The 24920-nt window shown below is 36.6% G+C and overlaps 1 protein-coding gene, 2 long non-coding RNA genes and 1 pseudogene across 3 annotated transcripts; 2 read left to right on the top strand and 2 right to left on the bottom strand.

Moving 5' to 3' along the window:
* Positions 1-1419: 1419 nt before the first annotated feature.
* Positions 1420-1866, bottom strand: LOC147493305 (uncharacterized). Its single transcript, XM_086567811.1, has one exon. It carries the CDS (start codon positions 1864-1866, stop codon positions 1420-1422), a length of 447 nt encoding a protein of 148 aa, XP_086423937.1.
* Positions 1867-8535: 6669 nt separating this feature from the next.
* Positions 8536-11253, top strand: LOC147493304 (uncharacterized). The gene is made up of 2 exons (XR_015199392.1): positions 8536-8613; positions 11036-11253. It is a non-coding gene; the product is annotated as an uncharacterized LOC147493304 (long non-coding RNA).
* Positions 11254-12808: 1555 nt separating this feature from the next.
* LOC147493303 (uncharacterized) lies at positions 12809-15481 on the top strand. Its single transcript, XR_015197368.1, has 2 exons — positions 12809-12887; positions 15264-15481. It is a non-coding gene; the product is annotated as an uncharacterized LOC147493303 (long non-coding RNA).
* Positions 15482-15982: 501 nt separating this feature from the next.
* LOC147493302 (uncharacterized) lies at positions 15983-16624 on the bottom strand (annotated as a pseudogene).
* Between the last annotated feature and the right edge of the window lie 8296 nt (positions 16625-24920).

The raw sequence follows: 24920 nt of genomic DNA, 5'->3' as shown, positions 1-24920 counted from the left end.
CATTTCAACAATCGGCTTGACTTCTCTGTCCTTAATGCTTGCTTGAGAGGCAGGTTCGTCACCACCACCGAGTGTGACTCGAAGTAAGATTTTAGTTTCAGGACTGAGAAGATTAAAGCAATGGCATACTTCTCCATTCTGCTGTACCGCGTCTCGGCATCTAATAATGTTTTGCTTTGAAAATACACCGGCTTCTCCACTCGATCGACTAGCCGGACAAGAACCGAACTAACTGCATACTCGGTGGCTCCCAAATATAGGTATAACTTCTACCCCTGCTTTGGTCGTGACAGCAAGGGAGCCTTGCCCAAATATCTCTTCAACTCTTGAAACACCTCCTCACATTCTGATGTCCACAAGAAATCAAGGGTGCTTCTCAATAACCGATACAGCGGTTTACATTTGTCAGAAGACTTGGAAATAAATCTATTCAATGTCGCGACCCTTTTGCCAAGCCGCTGCACCTCTATGACATTCTGCGGTGACGGCATCTCCACCAATGCTCTCATCTATTCTGGATTGGCCTCTATTCCCCGATGAGTAACAATGTAGCCCAAGAACTTACCCGTGGTCACTCCAAATGTATACTTCTCTGGATTCAACTTCAAATTATATTTTCCCAGTATCCCGAACGTTTCCCTTAATCCCTTTAAGTGTTCTATCTCAGACATACTTTTTCCACCATGTCATCTATATATATTTCTATCCCCTTCTGAATCTTGCTTTCGAACATTTTCTCCCCCAACCGCTGAAAAGTGGCTCCTACATTCTTCAATCCAAATAGCATCCTCGTATAGCAATATGTGCCGCCTTCTACGACAAATGTCGTCTTCTCCTGATCTGGCTCGTACATTGCGACCTGATTGTACCCCATAGATGCATCCATGAACGAAAATATCTTGAATTCTACGGTCCTATCCACCAATTCATCCACCCACGGCATGGGATAGCTATCCTTCGGGCACTCTACATTCACATCTGTAAAGTCGACGCACATCCGGACTTTGCCATTCTTCTTTGGTACCACGACCACATTGGATAACCAATATGTAAATTCCACTTCTCGTATTATTCCAACTCTTTTCAACCGTGCAATCTCTTCGCGGATGCCCTCCGCATATTTCGGTCTAATGCTCCACATTCGCTGCCTCACTGGCTTGGCATCTTCCTTCATGTGTAACTTATGACACGCAAACTCTGGATCTAATCCTGTAACATCTTCTATTACCCATGCAAACACATTTTTGTTTTCTAACAAGAATTGTATTAACTTATTTTTCCATTCCTCCGACAAACTGGACCCTACCGATGTGAACTTCTCTTCCTCCCCCTCCTTATATTTATTACTTCAATCTCATCAAGTGTCTTCGGCCCCACCGCTGACTCCTTTTCCCTTTCCCCAGTGGTACACTGTAATTGTTATACTTGCCTCTTCCTAGGGTTTGAGTTCTCCTCTTCTGGTCTGAGGATTAACCATTTCACTGTACCCCGATAGATGTTCTTGGCTGTCACCTGATCTCCGCAAACTTCACACATGCCTGTCAGGGTGGGAAACCGTATCACTTGGTAGTATGTCGACGGGACAACCTTCATCTCATGAATCCACCGTCTCTCTAAAATCGCGTTGTACTGAGAAGAAGAATCTACCACCATAAACCGCGCAATAACCGTCACTGGTCCCATGGTTACCGGCAATAAGAGTTCTCCCATGGGCTCCGTCATACTCCCATTGAACCCATATAAATTGGTTCGCGGCGGCCTCAATTGCCTAGGATCAATCCCCATTTCTTCCAAAGCTCCTTTAAACAGCAAATCCACTGCACTACCACAATCGATCAACACCCTCTTCACCATATAATTGCCCATTGCTACTGTGATGACCAACGCGTCTTCATGGGGGGAATCCACTACCGTAGATCCGCACTGCTAAAAACAATCATGTCTCTGTCTTCCGCTGACCCTACCCTAGGTCGCGGCCTGTCTGACCCATCATTGATTTGCTGGATGCTCGCGGTCCTCCTCATTCTGTCTCTATGGGAATTATGACTTAGTATCTCTCCACTGAAAATCACATTAATCTAGGTTACATGGACACGGCAATATCTAAAATAAATATGTGTCGACACAGCTAAATGCATCGAAATTTGGCAGAGCACGAGTAAAGAACACACAAACAACTATAAAAAGTAGTAAATGATGAAGAACCTGTTTTCAACAATCTGGTTTTCTTTGATGAAGAAGACACGATCTGGTTTTCTTTGATGATGACGATCTGTTTTCGATGATGAAGAAGAACCTGGTTTTCTTCTTTCTTTGGTAGGTGTGGTTGGCGGCTACCAGATCTATTTTTGAGAAGAGGTAAGGTTTGTATGTTGGGAGAGAAGTTTACTGGGCTTGGGCCTTGTTTAATTGAGTTTTCACTTTTCTGTTTTTCAGGTAATGAAACATCTACACGTGGATGGAAGGAGTTTTGTGAAGACAGAAAAAGGACCCGTGATATCTAATTTATCTTGATTTTGTACAATAAAATAAAATAAATAAAGAAATGGCAACTTATTGATGTCATATTGCATTTTTCAGTTACTTACTTCCATCTTTGTTTTACTTCCATCTTAATTACAATTAAGTGGCATTTATAGTAGTTTTGGTTTAATACCGTACTAAATTTTAGTAATTTATAAATTTGATATCTATTAAAAAATTAATTAATTATTCCTACCCGTGTCCCCGTGTCGAACTCCACATTTCGCCAGATCCGACACTTCAGATCCGTTAATGGACACCGACACGCCGCGTCTGCGTGTCAATGTAACCTAGACATTAATAGTTCCTAGTATACAATCCTAGCGCGGCACACGCTCCTCATTCTGTGCTCCCCTTACAAACTCTCTCATCCTCCCTTTTTCCACCAAACGTTGAACCATCCACTTTAGTGCATAACAGTCGTCGGTCTCATGATTGTGTATCTGGTGATAGGCGCAGAAAGGTTTATTAGGTAGTTCTCCTGGGGTGTTCCACGGCCCTTCATATCCCTGTAGGTTCTTGATCAACGGTAATATTTTGCTCAGGGGTCTATTCAACGGCATCACTTCTATCTCGCGGTATGGCTTCCTTTCTCTATTTTCCCTTCGAATCCCCTCCCGGCTTCTCTCTGTCCTTGGTGGGTATCCGCGGTACCCCCCGCATTCCTTTTCGGTTGCGCCTGCCTTTCGGTGTTCCCTGTCTTTCTCCAACGATAGCACTGCTTTCCCTGACCTCTTAGATTCCTTCTGCATACTATCCTCATATCTGATATATTTTTCCATTCGTGGATATAGTTCATGCAAGGTTGCAATCTCGTTCTTCGCCACCAACTGGTGTACTCCTGTTCCTGGCCGCAGCCCTCTTTCAAAGGTGACCACTGCGGTTCTCTCATCCAAATTTTCAACCTTCAATGTCTCGACCTTGAATCGACACAGATACTCCCTTACTGACTCCGCTGGTTTATGTCGAACATTGAATAGTGTCGCGATATCCACCACACACTTTTTCTGGTGTATGAAGTGATCTATAAACGCCTGTTCCAATTCTTGAAAATTTCTTATGCTTCCCACTGGCAACCGGTAATACCAGTCCAACGCCCCTCCTTTTAGACTAGTCGGGAACATCATACACCGCAGCCCGTCATACCGAGACTCCTGCCATAGTGGCATCTGCTGCCGAAAATGAAGGATGTGATCCGCTGGGTCTCCTTTACAGTCAGTACCTCTCGAACCTAGGCTGGTTGAAACGCTTTGGGACCTCAGAAGCCCAAATACCGTCTGCTAGCGGGTTGCAATTTAGCCTGGCCATCACCTGACTGGCGGCTCCCCCACGACCCTTCATCTGTCAAACCAGTCACTAGATTTTCAACTAGATTTGGCCCATCCTCTTCCTCTTCCGAACCCTCACTTGCCTCTCCGCCTACTTTTTCTTCTCTTTCTCTCTCTTCTCAACTCCTCATTCTCTTCTCTTAACCTCCCAATCTCTTCTTTCATAAGCCGTGTCTCTTCTGTTTCCTGCTCCTCTCTTCTGTCTCCTTCTTTATCAATCACCGCCTCTGGCATCGGTTCTTGCACCGCCACCCTCTTCGGTCTACCTACCTGTTTCTTGGGTGCCATTTCTAACTTGCTTTTATCTCTCCCCACAGACGACGCCAAATGTATTAACCTAAAATCTCAACTTACAATAGCTCACTCTCCTCTCTTTCTCTTCTCGTCTTTCTTTTTCTTTCTTCCCCCTTTCTCTCTTGCGACCCTCCTTCTCTACCTCTATCCTCTTCTTCTTATACCCCTTCCCCTTTGGATCTCGATCGTCCATCTGTCTTCTCATCTGATGACTACCTTTTATGTCGTACATATGCCACGTCTGCAGTCTAGGGTTTCGCAGCTAGGTTTCCCTGCTCTCTGAGTTATTTTATTAAGTTGCATACCATTTTTTGTCCCGCTGACTTGGTCTCCTTCCCTTTATTGGGTCACCCAATCCGGATTGTCCATCTCTCCTTCCATCCATCGGTGCATCTTATAGCCGTACCAGTGCCATACATGATCCCATACTCCCCAGCCTTCCCTATTATACTACATCCCCCTTTTATCTTTGACCCAGTCCACTATTCTATAACGGGCTACTACACTCATCAATGAAAAAAACATTTGATTTCTTTTTGTTGTTGGAAAATAGAAGTTTTATTGAAGTCTTGTGTGAATGCCCAATGAGGCAATGATTATATTGAAGCTACTTCAATAGGAAGCATTCCCAATTATATGAAAATAGATATGATAAACACCATTTTCAATGTGAAACTATACATGTCGAGACATTTCGACTACATATAATATAATTATGTTTTGTGGTTAGTTTAATTCGTTTGGGCATGCATTCAGTTTCTGATTTCCCATTAATAATTCTTTGAGGTTAGTTCAATGCAGTTTCTTCAAGTTTTCGATTTTTTGCTAATTATCTTTTGAGGTTAGTTCAATGCATTTGAATCTAGTTTCTGATTTTCCGTTATTTATTCATTGAGATTAGTTCAATGTAGTTGCATCGAGTTGGTACTAACTTAATACACACGGAATCATTTTTCCACTTTTTTTTCCTACAAACAGGTGTGGTTATATTAAATTACTTCAAAATATATTAGCAACTATGCAGAGCTAGATATGAGATATGAATATTATATTGATCACTCATCCAAATTTCTTGCAACGTGAAAAACCGCACTCTCCATAAGAAGAAAAACCCCACCTTTGTTAAAACCTTTCAACTTCTTTTTGTTGTTTGATAATAGAAGTTTGATTGAAGTTTGTGAAAATGCCTAATGATACGAAGATCATATCGAAACTACTTGAATAGCAGGGTTTGCCAATCACACAAAAAGATATATGATAAACACCATTTTAAATGCAAAACTATATATGTCGACACATTTCCACCATAATACAACTTTGTTTTGAGGTTAGTTCAATGTATTTGCATCTAGTTACTGATTTCCCATTAATTATTTTTTGAGGTTAGTTCAATGCATTTGCATCCAGTTGCCGATTTATCGTTAATTATTTTTTGAGGTTAGTTCAATGCATTTTATGTAGTTTCTTCTTTCCTGTTAATTATTTTTTGAGGTTAATTCGATGTATTTGCATCTAGTTTTTGATTTTCCGTTAATTATTCATTGAGGTTAGTTCAATGGAATTGTATCCAATTTTCGATTTCTCGTTAATTATTCTTTAAGATTAGGTCAATGCATTTGGGTTAAGTTTCTGATTTCTTGATAATAATTCCTTGAGATTATTAGTCCAATGCATTTATACATCTAGTTTTCATTTTCTCGTTAATTATTTCTTGAGGTTAGTTCAATGCATTGACGTCCAATTTTCGATTTCACGTTCATTAATCTTTGAGGTTAGTTCAATTTAACATTAGTTCAATGCATTGACATCCAGTTTCCGATTTTCCGTTAATTATTCTTTTTAGTTTAGTTCAATACAATTGTATCCAGTTTATAATTTCTCATTAATTATTTTTTGAGGTTAGTTCAATCCATTGACATCCAGTTTCCGATTAAACATGACATTAAAAAAAATTATATATAAATGATTAACTATATGCGATCATCAAAGATTATTCAGTTTATAATTTCTTGTTAACTTGTAAAAACTAACATTCTTATATGCTTTGATAGATTTGTATACCTTCATATAGTTGCAAATTATTAAATGGAATTGTGGTGATTTAGTGATATATGGTCGGGTTCTTTTAGATATTTTCATTGATGGAAAAGTCTTCATTCTTATACAAAATATACTTATACAACTATAACTCTTTGAGTTGTATTGGGAAATTAATGACCTCACTTCTATGAGAATAAATATCTATGAGTTCATAAAATGGTAGTGGTTCGTCTTTACCAACAATTTCTCCATGCTCGTCTTGCGTTATTTTCTATCCATTTTGTAAGCATTTATGAAGCACCATTACAATTCATAGAGTTGAAAAGATGGGACCTTAGTGGATTTGAAGCACCCTCTCTTGAGATGTACTTTTACACTCAAGTGCTCTTCCATTGAGCTAAAAATCCAATTCGAGATACATATATAAGCATAACATGCAGCATAAATAATAATGGTTTCCTTTAATTGAAAAAGTGTTTAAAAAATCTTGGATAAAGAAGAAAGTGAACACCAGCCACCAAGTTATGGTTTCTTGCTCTATAGCACATAGAAAACTACGTAATAAAAGAACCCCCACAACTGCTTTAAAGCACAGGGTAACAATTCTACGTTGATTTAAACCAACTGAAATTTTCAAGCTTGAATTCAAAACTCAAGTTTATACCAAATTCAATAGACTACTTACTACTGTCTCTTGTTGAAGCAATTGAATTGAGTTCTAAATATATGCAAGTACCAAGTACCTTGATAACCATGGGTCATCATTAGATCTTCCATTGAATGTACTTGAACTCTCACCACTATCTGTAGCAAACAAAAAATAGTAGATCATAAACTTTGGCGTAACAATAGTTATAGATCTTCACTTGACATGCCTAAAGTTCTTAGCATAAAAAATAGTTTTAGGCATCCACATATGACATTGTCAATATCTTTGACCACCTGACACACCTTCTGCACTCAAAGGGTCAATAAATATATTCCCATTGAAGCTTTCTAGCTAGTGTTTTCAAGGATCAATAAGTCTTCTATTGCTTCAAAAACTTATAGACTAATTATACAAATCTAATAAATGAATCAAATCAAACAAAAATAAAGACTTGCGCAGTCAAAAATCTCACCTCACTACCAAGATAACCACCAATTAAGTTCCGAACATATTCGATAACCACTTTCATATGTATATATATATATATATATCCAAGGCGTGTTTTGTCGAGAAAATAGGTGCCTAAGTTTGATTTTTACATATTGTCATGTCCAAGGCACTAAATCAAATGAAAATGCTATATACATGCAGATCTGGCTCACTCAATTTTTTTTTTAAAGTAATTGTTGAAGCACAAACCACCTCTTGGGTATCCCGACTGTTTGTCGCAGGCTTGTTATTATTGTTTTCAAGAGTAATGTGCTTCAACAAACTGTTGGGTACATCCTTTACAATGTGCCACTTGACAGGGAAGCATCCATTCCACTTATCTTGCTGCCAATACTCTACGCCTCTTGTTAAAATCAATTGGACCCATCATCTCTGCGAGATCCACAAATTGCCCACTGGTGTTTACCTACAAATTGGAGAAGAGACCTAATTAAACCAAAATGTTGAACAGGGAACATAGGAAGCTGTCCTTAGAATATGAAGCACAAAACTTACAGAGAACAGCAGTAGCACAGGGCAATCACCCGACTTTTCCTGAGCCTCCGGCCTGGTATCCAACATTCAATTTCTTGTTTCCAATGGGAGTGCTAGCCCACGCACACTATACTTAATGCTCTTGTGCACATCATCTTCACTATATGATTTTATAATGAATTTTTTTGCATTTGTGTACTTAACAGAAAATTCTTCCTTGTTGTACTGTCTAGCATCGCATATATTATATATCCTTGTTCTCACCAGTAGCATTTGAAGAGAGTTTGTCCATTAATAGCTAATGTGCCGGTAGTAACCCCCCTTTCGATTAGATCTTTCGGAATACATGAAGACAGATCAGTTGGCTACACAGGTGGGAGAGCCTAATTCAGCACATCAGAGATTTTCTTAACTTGTATAGCTGTTGTACTGATGCTTTGAAAAATTGGGGCAGAAGTATACTTGTTACCCTCCCTAATATATATTCTTATTATAACACCCCGTGTTTTATTCTTTTATTTTCCTAATAATAATAATAATAATAATAGATAATAAATAAAATAAAATAGGATAAATGTTAGTGGAAATAGGAGACGTGGGTTTATGGGATAAACTTTCTTCCTTATTTCGGGGGTTTTGTTTTTAACAGAAAGGAAACAGAATAGAGTTTTCTCACGTAGAGTTTTTGGGAAAAAAAAACACAGCGAAGGGTTTTAGAAAAAAATGGGAGTTTTACTGAAGGAAGGAAAGGAAGGTTTTTCCTGGTAGCTGGTTGATAATCGGAGAGCGCTACAGGTGAGTAGAGTTTATCTCTCACCACTACTAAAACTATGATTTTCGTCTGTTTAATATTTACGTATTTTACTGTCGAGTGTTTCCGACCAGTTTTGTTATAATTTTTAGTTCTGTCGATATGTTTAGATTTGATTTGAACTGTTGATCTCTGAAATTGGTTTTTGGAACTGTTGGAACTCGGAAGTCGTCAATGGCGGCGTCGCGAGTCCAGGAGCAAGAAATCGTCACTTTTCTTTGTTTCTCTGTTGAACTATTAGAAATTTGTGGATTGATGTCGGGGGTTAAGTACTGGAGGTTGGTGGTCGGTGATGGGATGAGCTATTCAAGCTCTGTAGCAGGTCGTTAATGGCAGCGCCATCTAGTGTGGAGGAAGGGTTCGATCAAATGTGGATGGTCGTTGTTTTGGGTTGTATGCGAATTGATTGTCGCGAGGGATTGAGTGTAGATTCATGGGGAGGGCTGTGAGTGTTGTGGAAAGCTCCAAGCAGCCATTAATGGCGGCACGCCCATTCCTCAGTAATAATTCGAACTGTTTTGTTTAATGGATTGTGTTGGTTTATTTAGGATGGATTGTTGCGATATTGGTGGAGTGATGAGGGCTGTCGAGTGGAGCTTGAAGCACCATTAATGGTGGCCGAAAATTGTAGATCTAGGTTGAGAAGAGTTTTGGATTTACTAATATTTGTTGTTTTCATTTTCATTAAAGTTGTATGGGTTGGTATGGGGATCGAAACCGTGGGGTCAAAATGGGTGGTCGATCGGAATTGGTGGTGGCCGGTTTTGGTGGTGGCTGTTGGAAAAGATGACACTGTTTATCTTAGTTGGGCCTTGGGCCTTGGTTGGTTTTGTTTTGGGCTGGCTATTTTGTTTGGTTGGGCCGGTTTGTTTTGTTTTGATTGGGCCCGATTAGGTTCTAAATTGTTGGGCCAGTTCTAATATTTGTTTTGTTGGGTCAGTTTCATTTGTTTTGATTGGGCCGGTTTCAGTTTAATTTTCAGGCCGAATCCAATTATGTTTTGGGCCAGTTCATTATAAGTTTTTGGGCCAGTTTCTAATATTGCTTGGGGCCAGTCCATTGGACTTAATATAGATCTAATTGGGTCTTTCAACATTTAAACTTTCGGGTTTTAAGGTTTGGGCTTGGCCAGTTGGGTCCGAACCATGACCTTAGTCACGAGCCCATGAGCCATGCATTTTGACCTTAGCCATGAACCATGGCTATGACTCCGAACCTGTTGAACATGGAAACGACAGTTTGACTTCGACCATGATGGTTGACTTTGACTTTGACCAGGGTTGACTTTGACCAGAGTTGACTATTGACCAGGGTTGACTTTGACCTGTTGACCCAATTTGACCTTTTAACTCGGATTATGATTTGGGTTATTAAGATAGGTCTAGGACTATTAGCATACTTGACTTTAGGCTAAGACCTCTATATATACGTGTGTATGTGTATTAACTACTATGTGATTTTGCAGTATTTTATGATATGCAACGTTATGACACTAAGACATCCCTGAAATTAATAATGTGTAAATCAAAAATACAAGAATCAAGATACTCATTCGTTCTCTAAAATTATATATAAAATAAAGTTCAATAATGCGTAAACAAATTTACCGCACTCTTTTAGAACTCTCCACGCCTCATGTTTTGGAATTTAGTTTTATGACTGTTGATGTCATATGTTAGGTGGGCATTTATTGAATGTGCCATAAATGGCCCGTTAGCGTTATCTATGGGTATTCATTGAATGTGCCATGAATGACCCGGGTATTCATTGAATGTGCCATGAATGACCAGATTGTTTGGACTACCCTAGAGAGGAACTAAGGTATTCACCTTGCGGGTTAGTTGTATTCCTTGAGTGTACGGGAATGTAGGGTTGGGTATTCCTTGAATGTGGCAGGAATGACCTAAGGTACATAGGTTGTGAAATATGTGTATAAGAAAAGTAATTGATTATTTGATAAGAGAAATTGAATTGATTGTGCGAGTGTGTTTGGGTTTACTTCTGAATACCTATAGGATATCTACACATATTATATAAAAGTTCTAACTTTCTTTTGCAGGAGGGTAGGACTTAATAACATTTTGTGCAGGGACGCGGTCCTACCCTTATACAGCAGTGGATATCGGTAAGTGTTAATGCAATGATTTAGATATTAAAATGAGTGATTTGAATGAGTTAATATAATGGAAGTCTTGCTTGGGAAGACCCTATGCCGGTTGAAATGACGGAACTACCTGTCTTCCAAGCTGATAATGATTAAGTTATGGGAAAATATAAAGTGATTGTTTGGATAATTAAAGTATGATAATGTTTATATGTGGTTAGTCTACTCATACCAGCAAATTCCATTTTGCTGACCCATGTTTGCTTTGTTTTGGCAACGTGGGTGTGTTCTTGGGAACATAGGTGGAAGGCAGTGGAACCATGGCGTGTGATTGGGATTCTCGCCTGGAGCAGTCTGGGAGTTTAGTTTATTAGGTCTGATCTTTTGGAAGGATGTAATAACGTAGGTTACATTTTTATATGACATGAGAATAAGATGTTGGAAATTGTTATTCTTAAAGTTTGTTTATGTTTGTATTGGGATGGAAGAAAGTTTTTAATAAAGTGATAGTTGAGGAATTTGGAGATTTTTGTTGTTAAGTTGATCCTGTTGTGATGTGGGTTTTAGGTTTTGACATGTGTTGTATCCACCCGCCATAGCCGGGTTTTAGACAATTGAACCAAGTGATGTTTGAGATATTTATATTTCAAATATTCATTTTTTTTAATTGTTTAGAAATTCGGGCTGTGACATTTTGGTATCAGAGCCAAGTTAGCCTAGATAGTGAAGGTCTAGGTGATCCTCGGATTGTGGTGAATGGGTAGTAGGAGTGTTTCTTTGTGGTATTTGGTTTGGCTTGTTGTTTTGTGTGTACTTTTATAGTGGAATGTTTGGATATGATTAGGAAAAATAAAATGCTGGTTGTTTTAACGGTTAGTTTCTTATGAAATTTATAATCGAAATTGTTCAGCATGTTATAGTGTTGTTTTCCTAACAGAGTTTTCGATTTTAAGTAAGTATTGGCTAAAGAAGAAATTGTTATTTTAAAATTTCATATTTGAGTAAATTGGAATTATCCAAGGAATAAAGAAACCCTTTTGATAAAGGTTAGATTTGAAATATTTGATATTGTCCAAGTTATGTATATCGTTGGTGTGTGATCCAATATACATAACATCTCTCTGTATGCATCATTGGAGTTTGATTCAGTGTGTACATGTACATCGTTGGAGTGTGATCCAGTGTGCATACCACACATTATTGGTGTTTGATCCTATGTGATGGTAAAGAGTTAGTATGCATCGTTGGTGTGTGAACCAGTGTATACTTGCATATCGTTGGTGTGTGAGCCAGTATGCATGCCTCACATTGTAGGTGTTTGATCCTATGTGATGGTGGACATAGTGTAGGCCGTTGATAATATGAATCAGTCTATACGTTTTATATTTTTATTTTCGAACATGTGGTGTTTGTGAGACACTGAGAGAAATGTTGATATATGTGTAAACACTAAGGTGGTGGATAAAACATATGAGTTTTTAAACAAATAGTTTTGACAGGAAAGATCGTTAAAAAGGAAATTATAATATGTATATTTTTTAAACGCTTTGGATTAGTTGGGAAATACTAAGAATGGAACTAACTGCCTCGGTGTGAGAGGAACTACATTGCCTTCTTAGTATGATTTAACTTGAAGAATATGGGTTTTGCTAAATTGTGAAATAATGATTTTAATTAAGTGTTGGCAATTGAAGAAAACTAATTACGTTTATTCCTTTTAAGGTGTGTATACTTGCGTATACACGTATGTCTCATTTTTTTTATATTGGTTGACGTACTATTTGTTTGGTTAATCTACACTCTACCTTGAATCTCGGGACGAGATCCTTTTAAGGTGTGTATATTATATCACCCCGTGTTTTATTCTTTTATTTTCCTAATAATAATAATAATAATAATAATAATAGATAATAGATAAAATAAAATAGGATAAATGTTAGTGGAAATAGGAGACGTGGGTTTATGGGATAAACTTTCTTCCTTATTTCGGGGGTTTTGTTTTTAACAGAAAGGAAACAGAATAGAGTTTTCTCACGTAGAGTTTTTGGGAAAAAAAACACAGCGAAGGGTTTTAGAAAAAAAATGGGAGTTTTACTGAAGGAAGGAAAGGAAGGTTTTTCCTGGTAGCTGGTTGATAATCGGAGAGCGCTACAGGTGAGTAGAGTTTATCTCTCACCACTACTAAAACTATGATTTTCGTCTGTTTAATATTTACGTATTTTACTGTCGAGTGTTTTCGACCAGTTTTGTTATAATTTTTAGTTTTGTCGATATGTTTAGATTTGATTTGAACTGTTGATCTCTGAAATCAGTTTTGAACCTATTGGAACCGAAGTCGCCAATGGCGGCGAGCGAGTCGGCACAAGAAATCGCCACTTTTCTTTGTTTCTCTGTTGAACTATTGGAAATTTGTGGATTGATGTCGGGGTTAAATCTTGGAGGTTGGTGGTCGGTGATGGGATGAGCTATTCAAGCTCAGAAGAAGTCGTTAATGGCAGCGCCATCTAGTGTGGAGGAAGCGGTTCGATCAAATGTGGATGGTCGTTGTTTTGGGTTGTATCTTGAATTGATTGTCGCGAGGGATTGAGTGTAGATTCGCGGGGGGAGGCTGTGAGTCTTTGTGGAAAGCTCCAAGCAGCGACCATTAATGGCGCACGCCCATTCCTCAGTAATAATTCGAACTGTTTTGTTTAATGGATTGTGTTGGTTTATTTAGGATGGATTGTTGCGATATTGGTGGAGTGATGAGGGCTGTCGAGTGGAGCTTGAAGCACCATTAATGGTGGCCGAAAATTGTAGATCTAGGTTGAGAAGAGTTTTGGATTTACTAATATTTGTTGTTTTCGTTTTCATTAAAGTTGTATGGGTTGGTATGGGGATCGAAACCGTGGGGTCAAAATGGGTGGTCGATCGGAATTGGTGGTGGCCGGTTTTGGTGGTGGTCATTGGAAAAGAGATGACATTTATTTATCTTAGTTGGGCCTTGGGCCTTGGTTGGTTTTGTTTTGGGCTGGCTATTTTGTTTGGTTGGGCCGGTTTGTTTTGTTTTGATTGGGCCCGATTAGGTTCTAAATTGTTGGGCCAGTTCTAATATTTGTTTTGTTGGGTCAGTTTCATTTGTTTTGATTGGGCCGGTTTCAGTTTAATTTTCAGGCCGAATCCAATTATGTTTTGGGCCAGTTCATTATAAGTTTTTGGGCCAGTTTCTAATATTGCTTGGGGCCAGTCCATTGGACTTAATATAGATCTAATTGGGTATTTCAACATTTAAACTTTCGGGTTTTAAGGTTTGGGCTTGGCCAGTTGGGTCCGAACCATGACCTTAGTCACGAGCCCATGAGCGATGCATTTTGACCTTAGCCATGAACCATGGCTATGACTCCGAACCTGTTGAACATGGAAACAACAGTTTGACTTCGACCATGATGGTTGACTTTGACTTTGACCAGTTGACCCAATTTGACCTTTTAACTCGGATTATGATTTGGGTTATTAAGATAGGTCTAGGACTATTAGCATACTTGACTTTAGGCTAAGACCTCTATATATCGTGTGTATGTGTATTAACTACTATGTGATTTTTGCGGTATTTTATGATATGCAACGTTATGACACTAAGACATCCCCGAAATTAATAATGTGTAAATAAAAAAAATACAAGAATCAAGATACTCATTCGTTCTCTAAAATTATATATAAAATAAAGTTCAATAATGCGTAAACAAATTTACCGCACTCTTTTAGAACTCTCCACGCCTCATGTTTTGGAATTTAGTTTTATGACTGTTGATGTCATATGTTAGGTGGGCATTTATTGAATGTGCCATAAATGGCCCGTTAGCATTATCTATGGGTATTCATTGAATGTGCCATGAATGACCCGGGTATTCATTGAATGTGCCATGAATAACCAGATTGTTTGGACTACCCTAGAGAGGAACTAAGGTATTCACCTTGCGGGTTAGTTGTATTCCTTGAGTGTACGGGAATGTAGGGTTGGGTATTCCTTGAATGTGGCAGGAATGACCTAAGGTACATAGGTTGTGAAATATGTGTATAAGAAAAGTAATTGATTATTTGATAAGAGAAATTGAATTGATTGTGCGAGTGTGTTTGGGTTTACTTCTGAATACCTATAGGATATCTACACATATTATATAAAAGTTCTAACTTTCTTTTGCAGGAGGGTAGGACTTAATAACATTTTGTGCAGGGACGCGGTCCTACCCTTATACAGCAGTGGATATCGGTAAGTGTTAATGCAATGATTTAGATATTAAAATGAGTGATTTGAATGAGTTAATATAATGGAAGTCTTGCTTGGGAAGACCCTATGCGGTTGAAATGACGGAACTACACATGCCTTCAAGCCGATAATGATTAAGTTATGGGAAAATATAAAGTGATTGTTTGGATAATTAAAGTATGATAATGTTTATATGTGGTTAGTCTACTCATACCAGCAAATTCCATTTTGCTGACCCATGTTTGCTTTGTTTTGGCAACGTGGGTGTGTTCTTGGGAACATAGGTGGAAGGCAGTGGAACCATGGCGTGTGATTGGGATTCTCGCCTGGAGCAGTCTGGGAGTTTAGTTTATTAGGTCTGATCTTTTGGAAGGATGTAATAACGTAGGTTACATTTTTATATGACATGAGAATAAGATGTTGGAAATTGTTATTCTTAAAGTTTGTTTATGTTTGTATTGGGATGGAAGAAAGTTTTTAATAAAGTGATAGTTGAGGAATTTGGAGATTTTTGTTGTTAAGTTGATCATGTTGTGATGTGGGTTTTAGGTTTTGACATGTGTTGTATCCACCCCGTCATAGCCTGGGTTTTTAGACAATTGAACCAAGTGATGTTTGAGATATTTATATTTCAAATATTCATTTTTTTTAATTGTTTAGAAATTCGGGCTGTGACACTTATCCTTCTCCTTTATATGTTAGGCTAACAGTCAGCCCACTTCATGCAACAAACATCATGCTTTAGGCCCATCTCGTATGAAACTTGTGACTGTCTTAAGCCAGCCAGGCCATAATTGGTGCTCTTAAGCCAGTCAGGCCTTTTGATTCAAATCCCTAGGCTATACTACTGTTTCATGCTGTATGCAGTCTGGGACTTCTTTCGCCTAGCCCGTGGAAAACTCTAATATGCATGCGACATGCATTATTCAAAATGATGTAAAGATAACTACTACTCGGCTAGTATATGCATGGCTTTAGTGTTAATGGTAATAGAGTAAGCCAATTATAGGTACAAAGCATAAAAAGCAAGCAAACTATAGGTGCAAAACAGAACCCAAAAAGAAAGAAAAGGACTCAGGTACTCTCCACCAGTCTCCACCAGCTCAATGGGGATCATGATTTCGTTAGTCCTCAAAGGAGGCAATGCCCAAGGTGTACCTTGCTATAAAATATTCTCCAATCACCTTGTACCCATCTTTTTCCAAGCTCTTCATCAGTTTCTCAACCTTCTCTTCTACTACAGCTTCTGTTGCCACTCCTGAAAAACTTATCACACCATGAATTCTCCATCCTCCCTCCTTTATAACCACCTTCTCATTAATCGGTTTTGGTGCTTCTTCAAACTTGGTATACTTAGATGGAAGCACAAACTGCATTGTCACCAACTTCTTCTGATCAGATTGGCCACTACTTGCGCTCTTCATGACCACAGGTGCTATCATGGCTATCTTTTCAGGTTTGGTATTTTGGGGTTGTCCAATGACACCAATGTAATTGGCCAGGATACTAAAGCCACCGTCTCGATTTCCTTTAGTCTGGGAAGGATCATAGGTGACTTGGGCTACTACAGATCTGAAGGGAAATACTTACGGATCTAATATTCAGTGGTGGATTTCGGAAGTTGATATTTTGGAGTTTCGACCATGATCAATCTTTCCAAGTTAAGTGTAACTAGGCAATCCCATGAGTTATGAATCCCACACTAAGAGTAGTAACAATGGGCACCTTAGTAAATGTTTGCATTTCTTTTCAAAACGGAATGTCAATACTGAGTTACTGACTAAGATTTGATGTTTTGTGTTAAGAGTTTATTATCCCTTCACTACTTAACACACAGCCCACAAATTCCCTACCAATTGGCTAATACAATGTCGTAACTAACAATGATATTAACTTAAAAGAATTCATAATCCGAGTTAATCACAATCTACATACTAATAGAAATCCCCCGAATACAATTAATTAATTGTGTCAAACAATGAACATGTCGTTAAAGTAGAATATTCAGTATTTTTAAATATATGTAATCAAATAAAATGATAATATGGCTAGGGGCAAGGAACCAAATCAAAATTTATCTCCTCATTTCATCCAAGGGCTTATTCCACTCTCTTAATTACATAATGATATATCTCACTTATAGATCTTATATTATAAAGAGGTTCATTTAAATGCATTTGGCTTGAAATTCAGATTGAATTATATTCCTTTATGACATTCCAAGCATAATTTTATCATCAAGATAGAGGGTACACGCACACTCATTACTAACAATTCATTTACGCAGTCATTGTCAAAGATAGACGGGTCGGTGAATGAATACACATTAGGATCCATTCAAAACTCACATATATAAAATCATACTTAACAATACTACCTTACACTTGCAGCATACCATTTCCCATACATTATTTCTAACTATATTTCATCAATAATAATCTAAGACTTAACATGCACCCAGAGAAGAAAGAAGAGCGGTACCTTTGAGGGAATATAAGAGTTGCACAGTCCTTTGCTCACAGTACAAAATCCACCTTTCACTTTTCTTCATAGAGACTATGAAACCACAAAAATGAATAAAGTATAAGAATAATAAGAATTATAAAATCAACATTTGCTAACAATTGTAAATCGTGCAACTATGCCTAACTGGAACAAAAGAGAGTCTGAATGCTAGAAAACAAAAAATAGACGACTCATTCATAAATAACTAATTAATCGTGATTAAAACCCCAATCTATTTAGAATACATTAACGAATAATAATATATTATGGAACTCATAATACAAAACTAATGAATCACGTGAAATTTTACCTTTTCTATTTATTTATATTTACATAAATTCTTGCCGACCTTCAGAGCGAAAAACAACCACATCAACCTGAAGGGATTGAAATGCTTATTTTAAATCAACGAAAGAGGCTTTGTGAATATAAACAATAAATCAATTAGCATTGGCATCACTATCATGCAGTAAAAAAAGAAATTGTCGTAAAATATGCATTACAATTACAGTGTAGAGTCTAAATTAATACAATAGCAAGTTCAAATATTAATAACTTCATTTTTGGAACCATTGTGTAGCTTGAACTAACATCATTTTACACATGGAAGCTATAGAATGAGGAGCTGATATTAGCTTTGAATGTCAAGAATTATAGTGCCCTCAATTCATTATAATTATTAACATTATCTATGGGTTACCTATTACATATCCATCACACAACGACATAATTAGCAATGATATTAACTTAAAAGAATTCATAATCCGAGTTAATCACAATCTACATACTAATAGAAATACCCGAATACAATTAATTGTGTCAAACAATGAACATGTTGTTAAAGTAGAATATTCATTATTTTTAAATATATGTAATCAAATAAAATGATAATATGGCGAGGGGTAAGGAACCAAATCACCAAATCAAAATTTATCTCCTCATTTCATCCAAGGGCTTATTCCACTCTCTTAGTTATAGAATGATATATCTCACTTATAGATCTTATATTGTAAAGAGGTTCATTTAAATGCATTTGGCTTGAAATTTAGATTGAATTATATTCCTTTATGACATTCCAAGCATAATTTTATCATCAAGATAGAGGGTACACACTCATTACTAACAATTCATTTACGCGGTCATTGTCAAAGATATATACATATGTAAATGTGGTAGTTTAATAGGGAAAAGGCCATAAGGTTTAACTCTATTAAAATGTTAAAGCTAACCAGCCAAGGACTCAAGGAATAACTTCAATGTTATAGATATGCTAAACTAGATGAACATGAAGGGGACGCATATTGAAAATCAACATAGTATATTATCTAAATGAATTTTGGAATTTCTGTGGTTTTTAGAATTTAAATTTTTCCTCCTTGTACACCTAGAAGATTGATAAGTAGATGTGAGAATAACTTGCAGTCTATGATAAAGTTGCTCATCATAGACAAAGAAATAATAAACTAAAACGCAGCAAGTACACCAATAAGAAACCTGGAGATATGAAAATAACTAAATGATAATGCTCCTTAACTAAATGACTGGAGTTGTTGGCAATACCGCTTAAGTTCCAGGAATAATAGCCTCATTGGGCATTATTTTGTTAGCGACAAAATAACACCGTCTGCGTAGTAGGGTAATCTATAAAACTTATAAGGTATGAGAAGATCATAATAAATAGAAATGAACCTTTCATCCCTTTCACAACCTTCAAAATCAAAATTAACTTTCATCTCCACCGTCTGACATATAAAAAACACGTCAAATATTTAGAACAAATAGATATACCATCTGGAACTATATGCAAACAAAACAACTCTAACCAAAAAAAAAAAAAAAAAAAAAAAAAAAAAAAAGTGAGTACCTACAATTGCTTGCGTTTGTTGTGATGATGACTACCATGAGAAAAATCAAGAAATTAAAGTTAGCCAAATAATCCATGATACCCATTTCCATTGCACTCTCTAAAGCTCACTTAGTTTAGAAAATTTCAAGACAATTAAACACTTTCTTTCCAAAAAAGACAGACTTGAAGAAAATATGAAGCAGAGTAGTTAGGCTACGTACAATGCATGAATACTTTGAGTTAAATTGAGAAAATTGGATCAAACTCCTCAGATGTAAGGGACTCGCTGCCTCATTTGCCCTTTTATGGTTCATTGCGTAAAATATTTGCTATTATAAGGTCAAATAAAATAGATCGGATTTTCTCTTGATGTGCGGAGAATCTAGGAGAGAACAAAGAAATATATAGAATAAGGAAATAACTATTATAAAGCTTATATAAAAGAAAAGAAGAAGAAGAATGATTGACAAACATGTTGCAATCCCGACATGATAGAGATTGATAGGCCAATAGAATGAAGTGTACCAAAATGAAGGAATCAAAGATATGGTATTTTCAACATTTAGCCAGATATATTATCTGGCTATACATTGAGCCTCCTTGTGCGACGTTTGACATTTTAGTAACATAAAAACGTGAACAACTCAATCCAAACTCTTTAAAATACCTCTTCAACATCACACCTACACCAATTCTCTTTCTTGTCTAAAAGTCCAATATTTCATTAGAGGGAAAATAGAGAGATTAAAGGTTCGGGTTTACATACTATAAAATATTAAGGAAATTATTAGAGAATGAACACATAAATACTAATTCTATAGTGAAACTCAAAGCATTAACTCCAAAACTATCGCTCAATCAAGTGTGAAACACTCAAATCAACTATTTCTATGAGAGGATTACCCTAAATTTAATCTACAGTTATTGGGAAATCTTACAGAGGCATTAGGGCATGATGGAATGGCATTGAAGATTATACATGGCTAAATGAAAAATAAGTATTGGAATTCTAGCTGGGATCATACAAATTTTAAAGCAAAAGCAATCAGCCAGTAACTTATTAACTTATTAGCGTAAATGGAAAACCACGGGAAGAGAGAAAACGCATCATGACATGCCATGCTTTACTCTAATGATTCCTGCTTGAAAAATCATCCATCTAACACTACTTGAAAACAAATAATCGAACTAACAATTAATCAAGTGTGAAACACTGTCATAGAATTGAGTTACTACCTTTTTTGAAACACTCAAGTGTCAAGGAGAGTGTGTAAGATATAGTCGATGAGCTGCCCAACAATTTAAGAAGGCAGTGGCCAGTGGCTACTACAATGCTTTGGAAATAACACTTAAACCTAATAATAATATACTAATAAACCTAAAAATATTCGAATGGATATCACAGCCCCAATCCATTGAATGAAAACTATTTTTTACTTTAAAAATATTCATTTCAAGATGATCTACATTGCCGACTTCCAACAGCCCAACACAAGCATGAATATGCACACAGAAGGTTTCATTGGTTTTGAGAGCTTGAATGAAAATTTTAAATAGAAATTGCAATCACTTGCATCAAAAGGTGTTGGTAGCAATACAGAAGTACTAATATCACTACTTCTATTTGCTTAAATAGTAAGATTTTTAATGTCAAAATATTTCTCCGTTCTTAAATGTTTGAACTGCTGAAAACCGAACCGAACTGACTTAGGCTTAGTTAGAAAAGAAGTCCTATTTCTGTCCATTAGATCTAAATGTTTCAACGGCCAGATCTACAACTAATAAAGAAAACTATCCCTAATCTACTATCTCCTCTCTCAAACACACTGCCTCTTTTTTTTCTTTATCAACAAATCAACAACCATCCTCTCCTCTCTAACAATTCTTCTACCCACTCTTTCTCTCCCTCAACCACCCTCAATTAAACAACCATCTTCTTCTTTTCTCTCACCCTATCTCTTGTACTACAAATCTACAATAACCCATAATTGATTCTTTCAATTCTCTCTCTCTCTTCTAGTTGTTTAAATTGGACTAATAGTGTGGAAATTTGATGTATAAGAGAAGAGCTACTTTTGATTGTCGATAAATTTGTCCAAAACGTTATTTTTTACTTTGATTTAGTTTTTTTAGTTTTGATTTTGTTTATTTTATTATTTTTTTGTATTAATAAAGAACAGAAAAAACTTCGGGCCGGTTTTGGATCGGGTTATACATTTGTAACAGTTCGGTTCGGTTAGTTATACTCAAAAATCGAGAACATCGGTTCGGTGGTCGGTTTGGTGTCAAACCCGACCCGTGCAAACCCCTACCTGTAGTGATGCTAAATGTCTAAAAAGTTGGGAACAACCCAAAGAGCAAGGCTTTTGTTACTGACATGGGCACCAACGCTTCAAGTGGCCAATCTATTAAAAATCTACGCTACCTTTCGACAATCGGCAGATCAAGTAGATCTAGATTAGAATCCATAAGAAATAAATGCTATAATTCAGCAGTTCACAAGTAAAAATTTAGTGAAGTTATAAGTAGTGGCCACAGAACTTGTTGCCCTCATATGTGAAGTTATAAGCAAAAATTTTAGAACTATAAAACATACTAAAGAAGAAACCTAATGTGGCGAGTATCACATAAACTAAAAACATATGTGTCTTATGTTTGAACTTTAATATTGCAACTTCCAAGTGCTACCAACAACAACATATTAATCATAGGCGCGATCAAGAATTCTATTAGAAATGGCAATGCTTCATATAATTTATACGTGATTATTAGCTCAATATTACCTGTTTCATTGAGAAGTTCTCATGGAGTAACTGCTTCCGGAATTTATCCACCAACCACCTGGACTTGATCAGCCACTAATGGTATGCTCAGATTTGATGAAATCACGAAGAACAATGGAATGGATACCATATATGGTCTGTCACAACCCTTTCATAATTCAAATAAAACTCAATTGCCAATTGGAAAAATTATGCCATCAGTTACTCCAACCCTTGTCCTTTTGGGATTTTTCTTTTATGCCAATAGAATATGTTACCATTGACGCCCTACAACTTTCAAGTTCATCTACCTATAAGGTTACATACTTACATGTACTCTAAAGTTCAAAAAGTTGGAATGGAGATAAGCTAATTAAAACAATAATTTGATGAAACAGGGTACCGCGTATTCAAAGAAATTTGATAGTGGATAAGTGAAACAGATTAAACTTTAAGAATGAACATATCATCTCTAGCATTTGTTCAAACAACATATACCCCTATATTAAAACTCGTTTAGGATCAACTATCACAATCAGTCATCAAATAACTAATACCCACAAATATAAGATTTCTCTTATTTTTTACATAATGTTAAATAGGTACAACACAAACAAGAAAGAGGTCTTCATAAGAATAGGAAGTGTGATTTGCACTATTGACAACAAAGATAAAAATTCCAGTGATTTAAACAAAAATAATATTTATAATTAAATGCAAGCTAGGTTATTTTCATAAGTTAAAAATTCTGTCAAAATCAGATTCAATTGGCTAAAATAAATGCATTAGAAGCATTGTAATGGCAAAAAAAACATATAAAAAAGAGTAAACAATGAAAAAATGATACATGGTTAAGAAACTTTGGAGCAAATACCAAGCCGCCAACTTCATACTGAATACATTTGTGTTACAGAAGATAATGCACTTACCACTGGCTAGCGTGGAAAAATTGTCATAGCGCGTCGACTGAAAACGTGTGAATTAACCTGTCTGAGATCTGAAGATTAGGGTGCTGCCATGCCACTCAATCTTATGGTTTCATACCCAAGCAATGATGAATCCAATATAATAATGAAATTTAAAAAGAATTTTAACTCACAGACATTTCTAAAGAGGAAGAGATAGAGAAGTAAAAATGAGACGCAGTGTAGGAGATGAAATAGGTTTACATGTGCGTTGGTTCTCCGACTTCCCGCCTTTCAACTTCATATTAAAAAGAAACGAACCGATGGAGTACCGATAACTAATGCTCTAATCAGTTAATCCGCAATTTAATCAAACTATAACAGACAAACCAAAGAATATCCTTTATCAAATGCTCACCTACTTTTGTTGCAATCTCTTTGCTTTTCCAAATTTCCAGTGAGAGAGACATGCAAAAAAAAGCCTGCGAGATTGAAGTTAATCAAGATAGTGAACGATTTGGTCAGAAGGGAGCTTGGTCATTTTAATAGATTCGCGGAAGCGTGAGAAAATACACAGTGAAGAAGTAGTTTGGAGAAGGTGAAGTGTCGAAGTGGTTTTTTATCCTAATAATTGGCCTTCCAAGTTCCAATTCCACTATTCGGTCTGAAAGTTTCTTGGTTCTGTTTTTCTTCGGAGAGATGAAGGGTTTTGTAACTGGGTGTAACTGCCCTAAGCAATAATTATTCCCCCTAATTAATAATAAACTTTATTAAGGTATTAATTCTGATAGTGCTAATTTAATTACTAATCTTTCCCACATTGTGATCGAGAGCATCCTAACCACTACTCAGTCCACCGTAGGATGGAATCCTAGCCGTAGGTCATAAACTTCCTTCCCTTGTTATACTGATAGTTTCAATCCTTCAAGATTTCTAGCTTCTCAAACCATATAAATATAACGTAGCACCCATGTAGAGAGTATAGAAAAACATATTGACTCGCACCATATAAATATAACGTGGCACCCATGTAGAGAGTATAGAAAAACATATTGACTCGCACGGAAAGTAAAACAGGACCACTTGACATTATATAATAGCTGAAAATAAAAAATCGTACCTTCAAGCCATTGCTCACTTCGTAAACTAATCAAATAATTTCAATAGATAATAACCAATAAAAAAACTAAAAAAATAACTGGTCTGAGGTTTCCAAACCTAGAACACTCACTGAATACTACTGTTGGCGAAAAATAGCTTCATTGCCAAGACTGATAAATCCCAGAATAACTTACGGTGACATTCCCCAACATTATTGCAAGTTCAGTTGCTGGCAATCATGTTTGTGGAGGAGGCATCATAAGTATAAGGCTTCAGATATAAACAACATCATATTTAATTCAATTGAAAAACATGAATGACTTCATTCCTGCAAAATTCATGAAGAAGACCCTCACTTGAATCAAAACCCTAACTTCTTAAACCCAAACCTCGTTTTTCAATTGGGAACTTGCAAAAAACCAAAACTTCTAAATATTTGTGTGATTGATTGTCCCTAATATTTGTGTCGATAGTTTGTTTATCGACAGAGAAGATGAGTGTTGAGACGATAGGGTAGATTATGTAGTGTTGCAGTTGTGGGTTTTTTGTTTCCAAAATAAGTAAAATACATCAGAGTTGGGGTCTCTTTTCGAAGGGTTCGCACAATGTTGTAAAGAATCAACATTGTAGTGAATAGATTGATATAAGGAAAAGAGGCATGCCAAGCTGAGTGTGAATTCCACGGAGGTCTTATCTTCAATTGCAAATCCATTGTGTATTCACCCAAACTCTACGATTATCAAAGTTTATTTTCTCAAAGAAACAAAGTTTGAGGTTGAAAGATGAATCATATCTCTCTTTAAGTAGATCGAGTAATACATA

This window comes from Coptis chinensis, chromosome 6 (assembly GCF_015680905.1).
Source record: "Coptis chinensis isolate HL-2020 chromosome 6, ASM1568090v1, whole genome shotgun sequence".
NCBI lineage: Eukaryota > Viridiplantae > Streptophyta > Magnoliopsida > Ranunculales > Ranunculaceae > Coptis > Coptis chinensis.
Note: the sequence above shows the minus strand (reverse complement) of the source record. Positions and strands in the feature narration are given on the sequence as shown.

What these genes read in the sequence shown, in the direction of transcription:
- LOC147493305 (XM_086567811.1), bottom strand. Translation starts at nt 1,866, where the DNA reads ATGGGCAATTATATGGTGAAGAGGGTGTTGATCGATTGTGGTAGTGCA.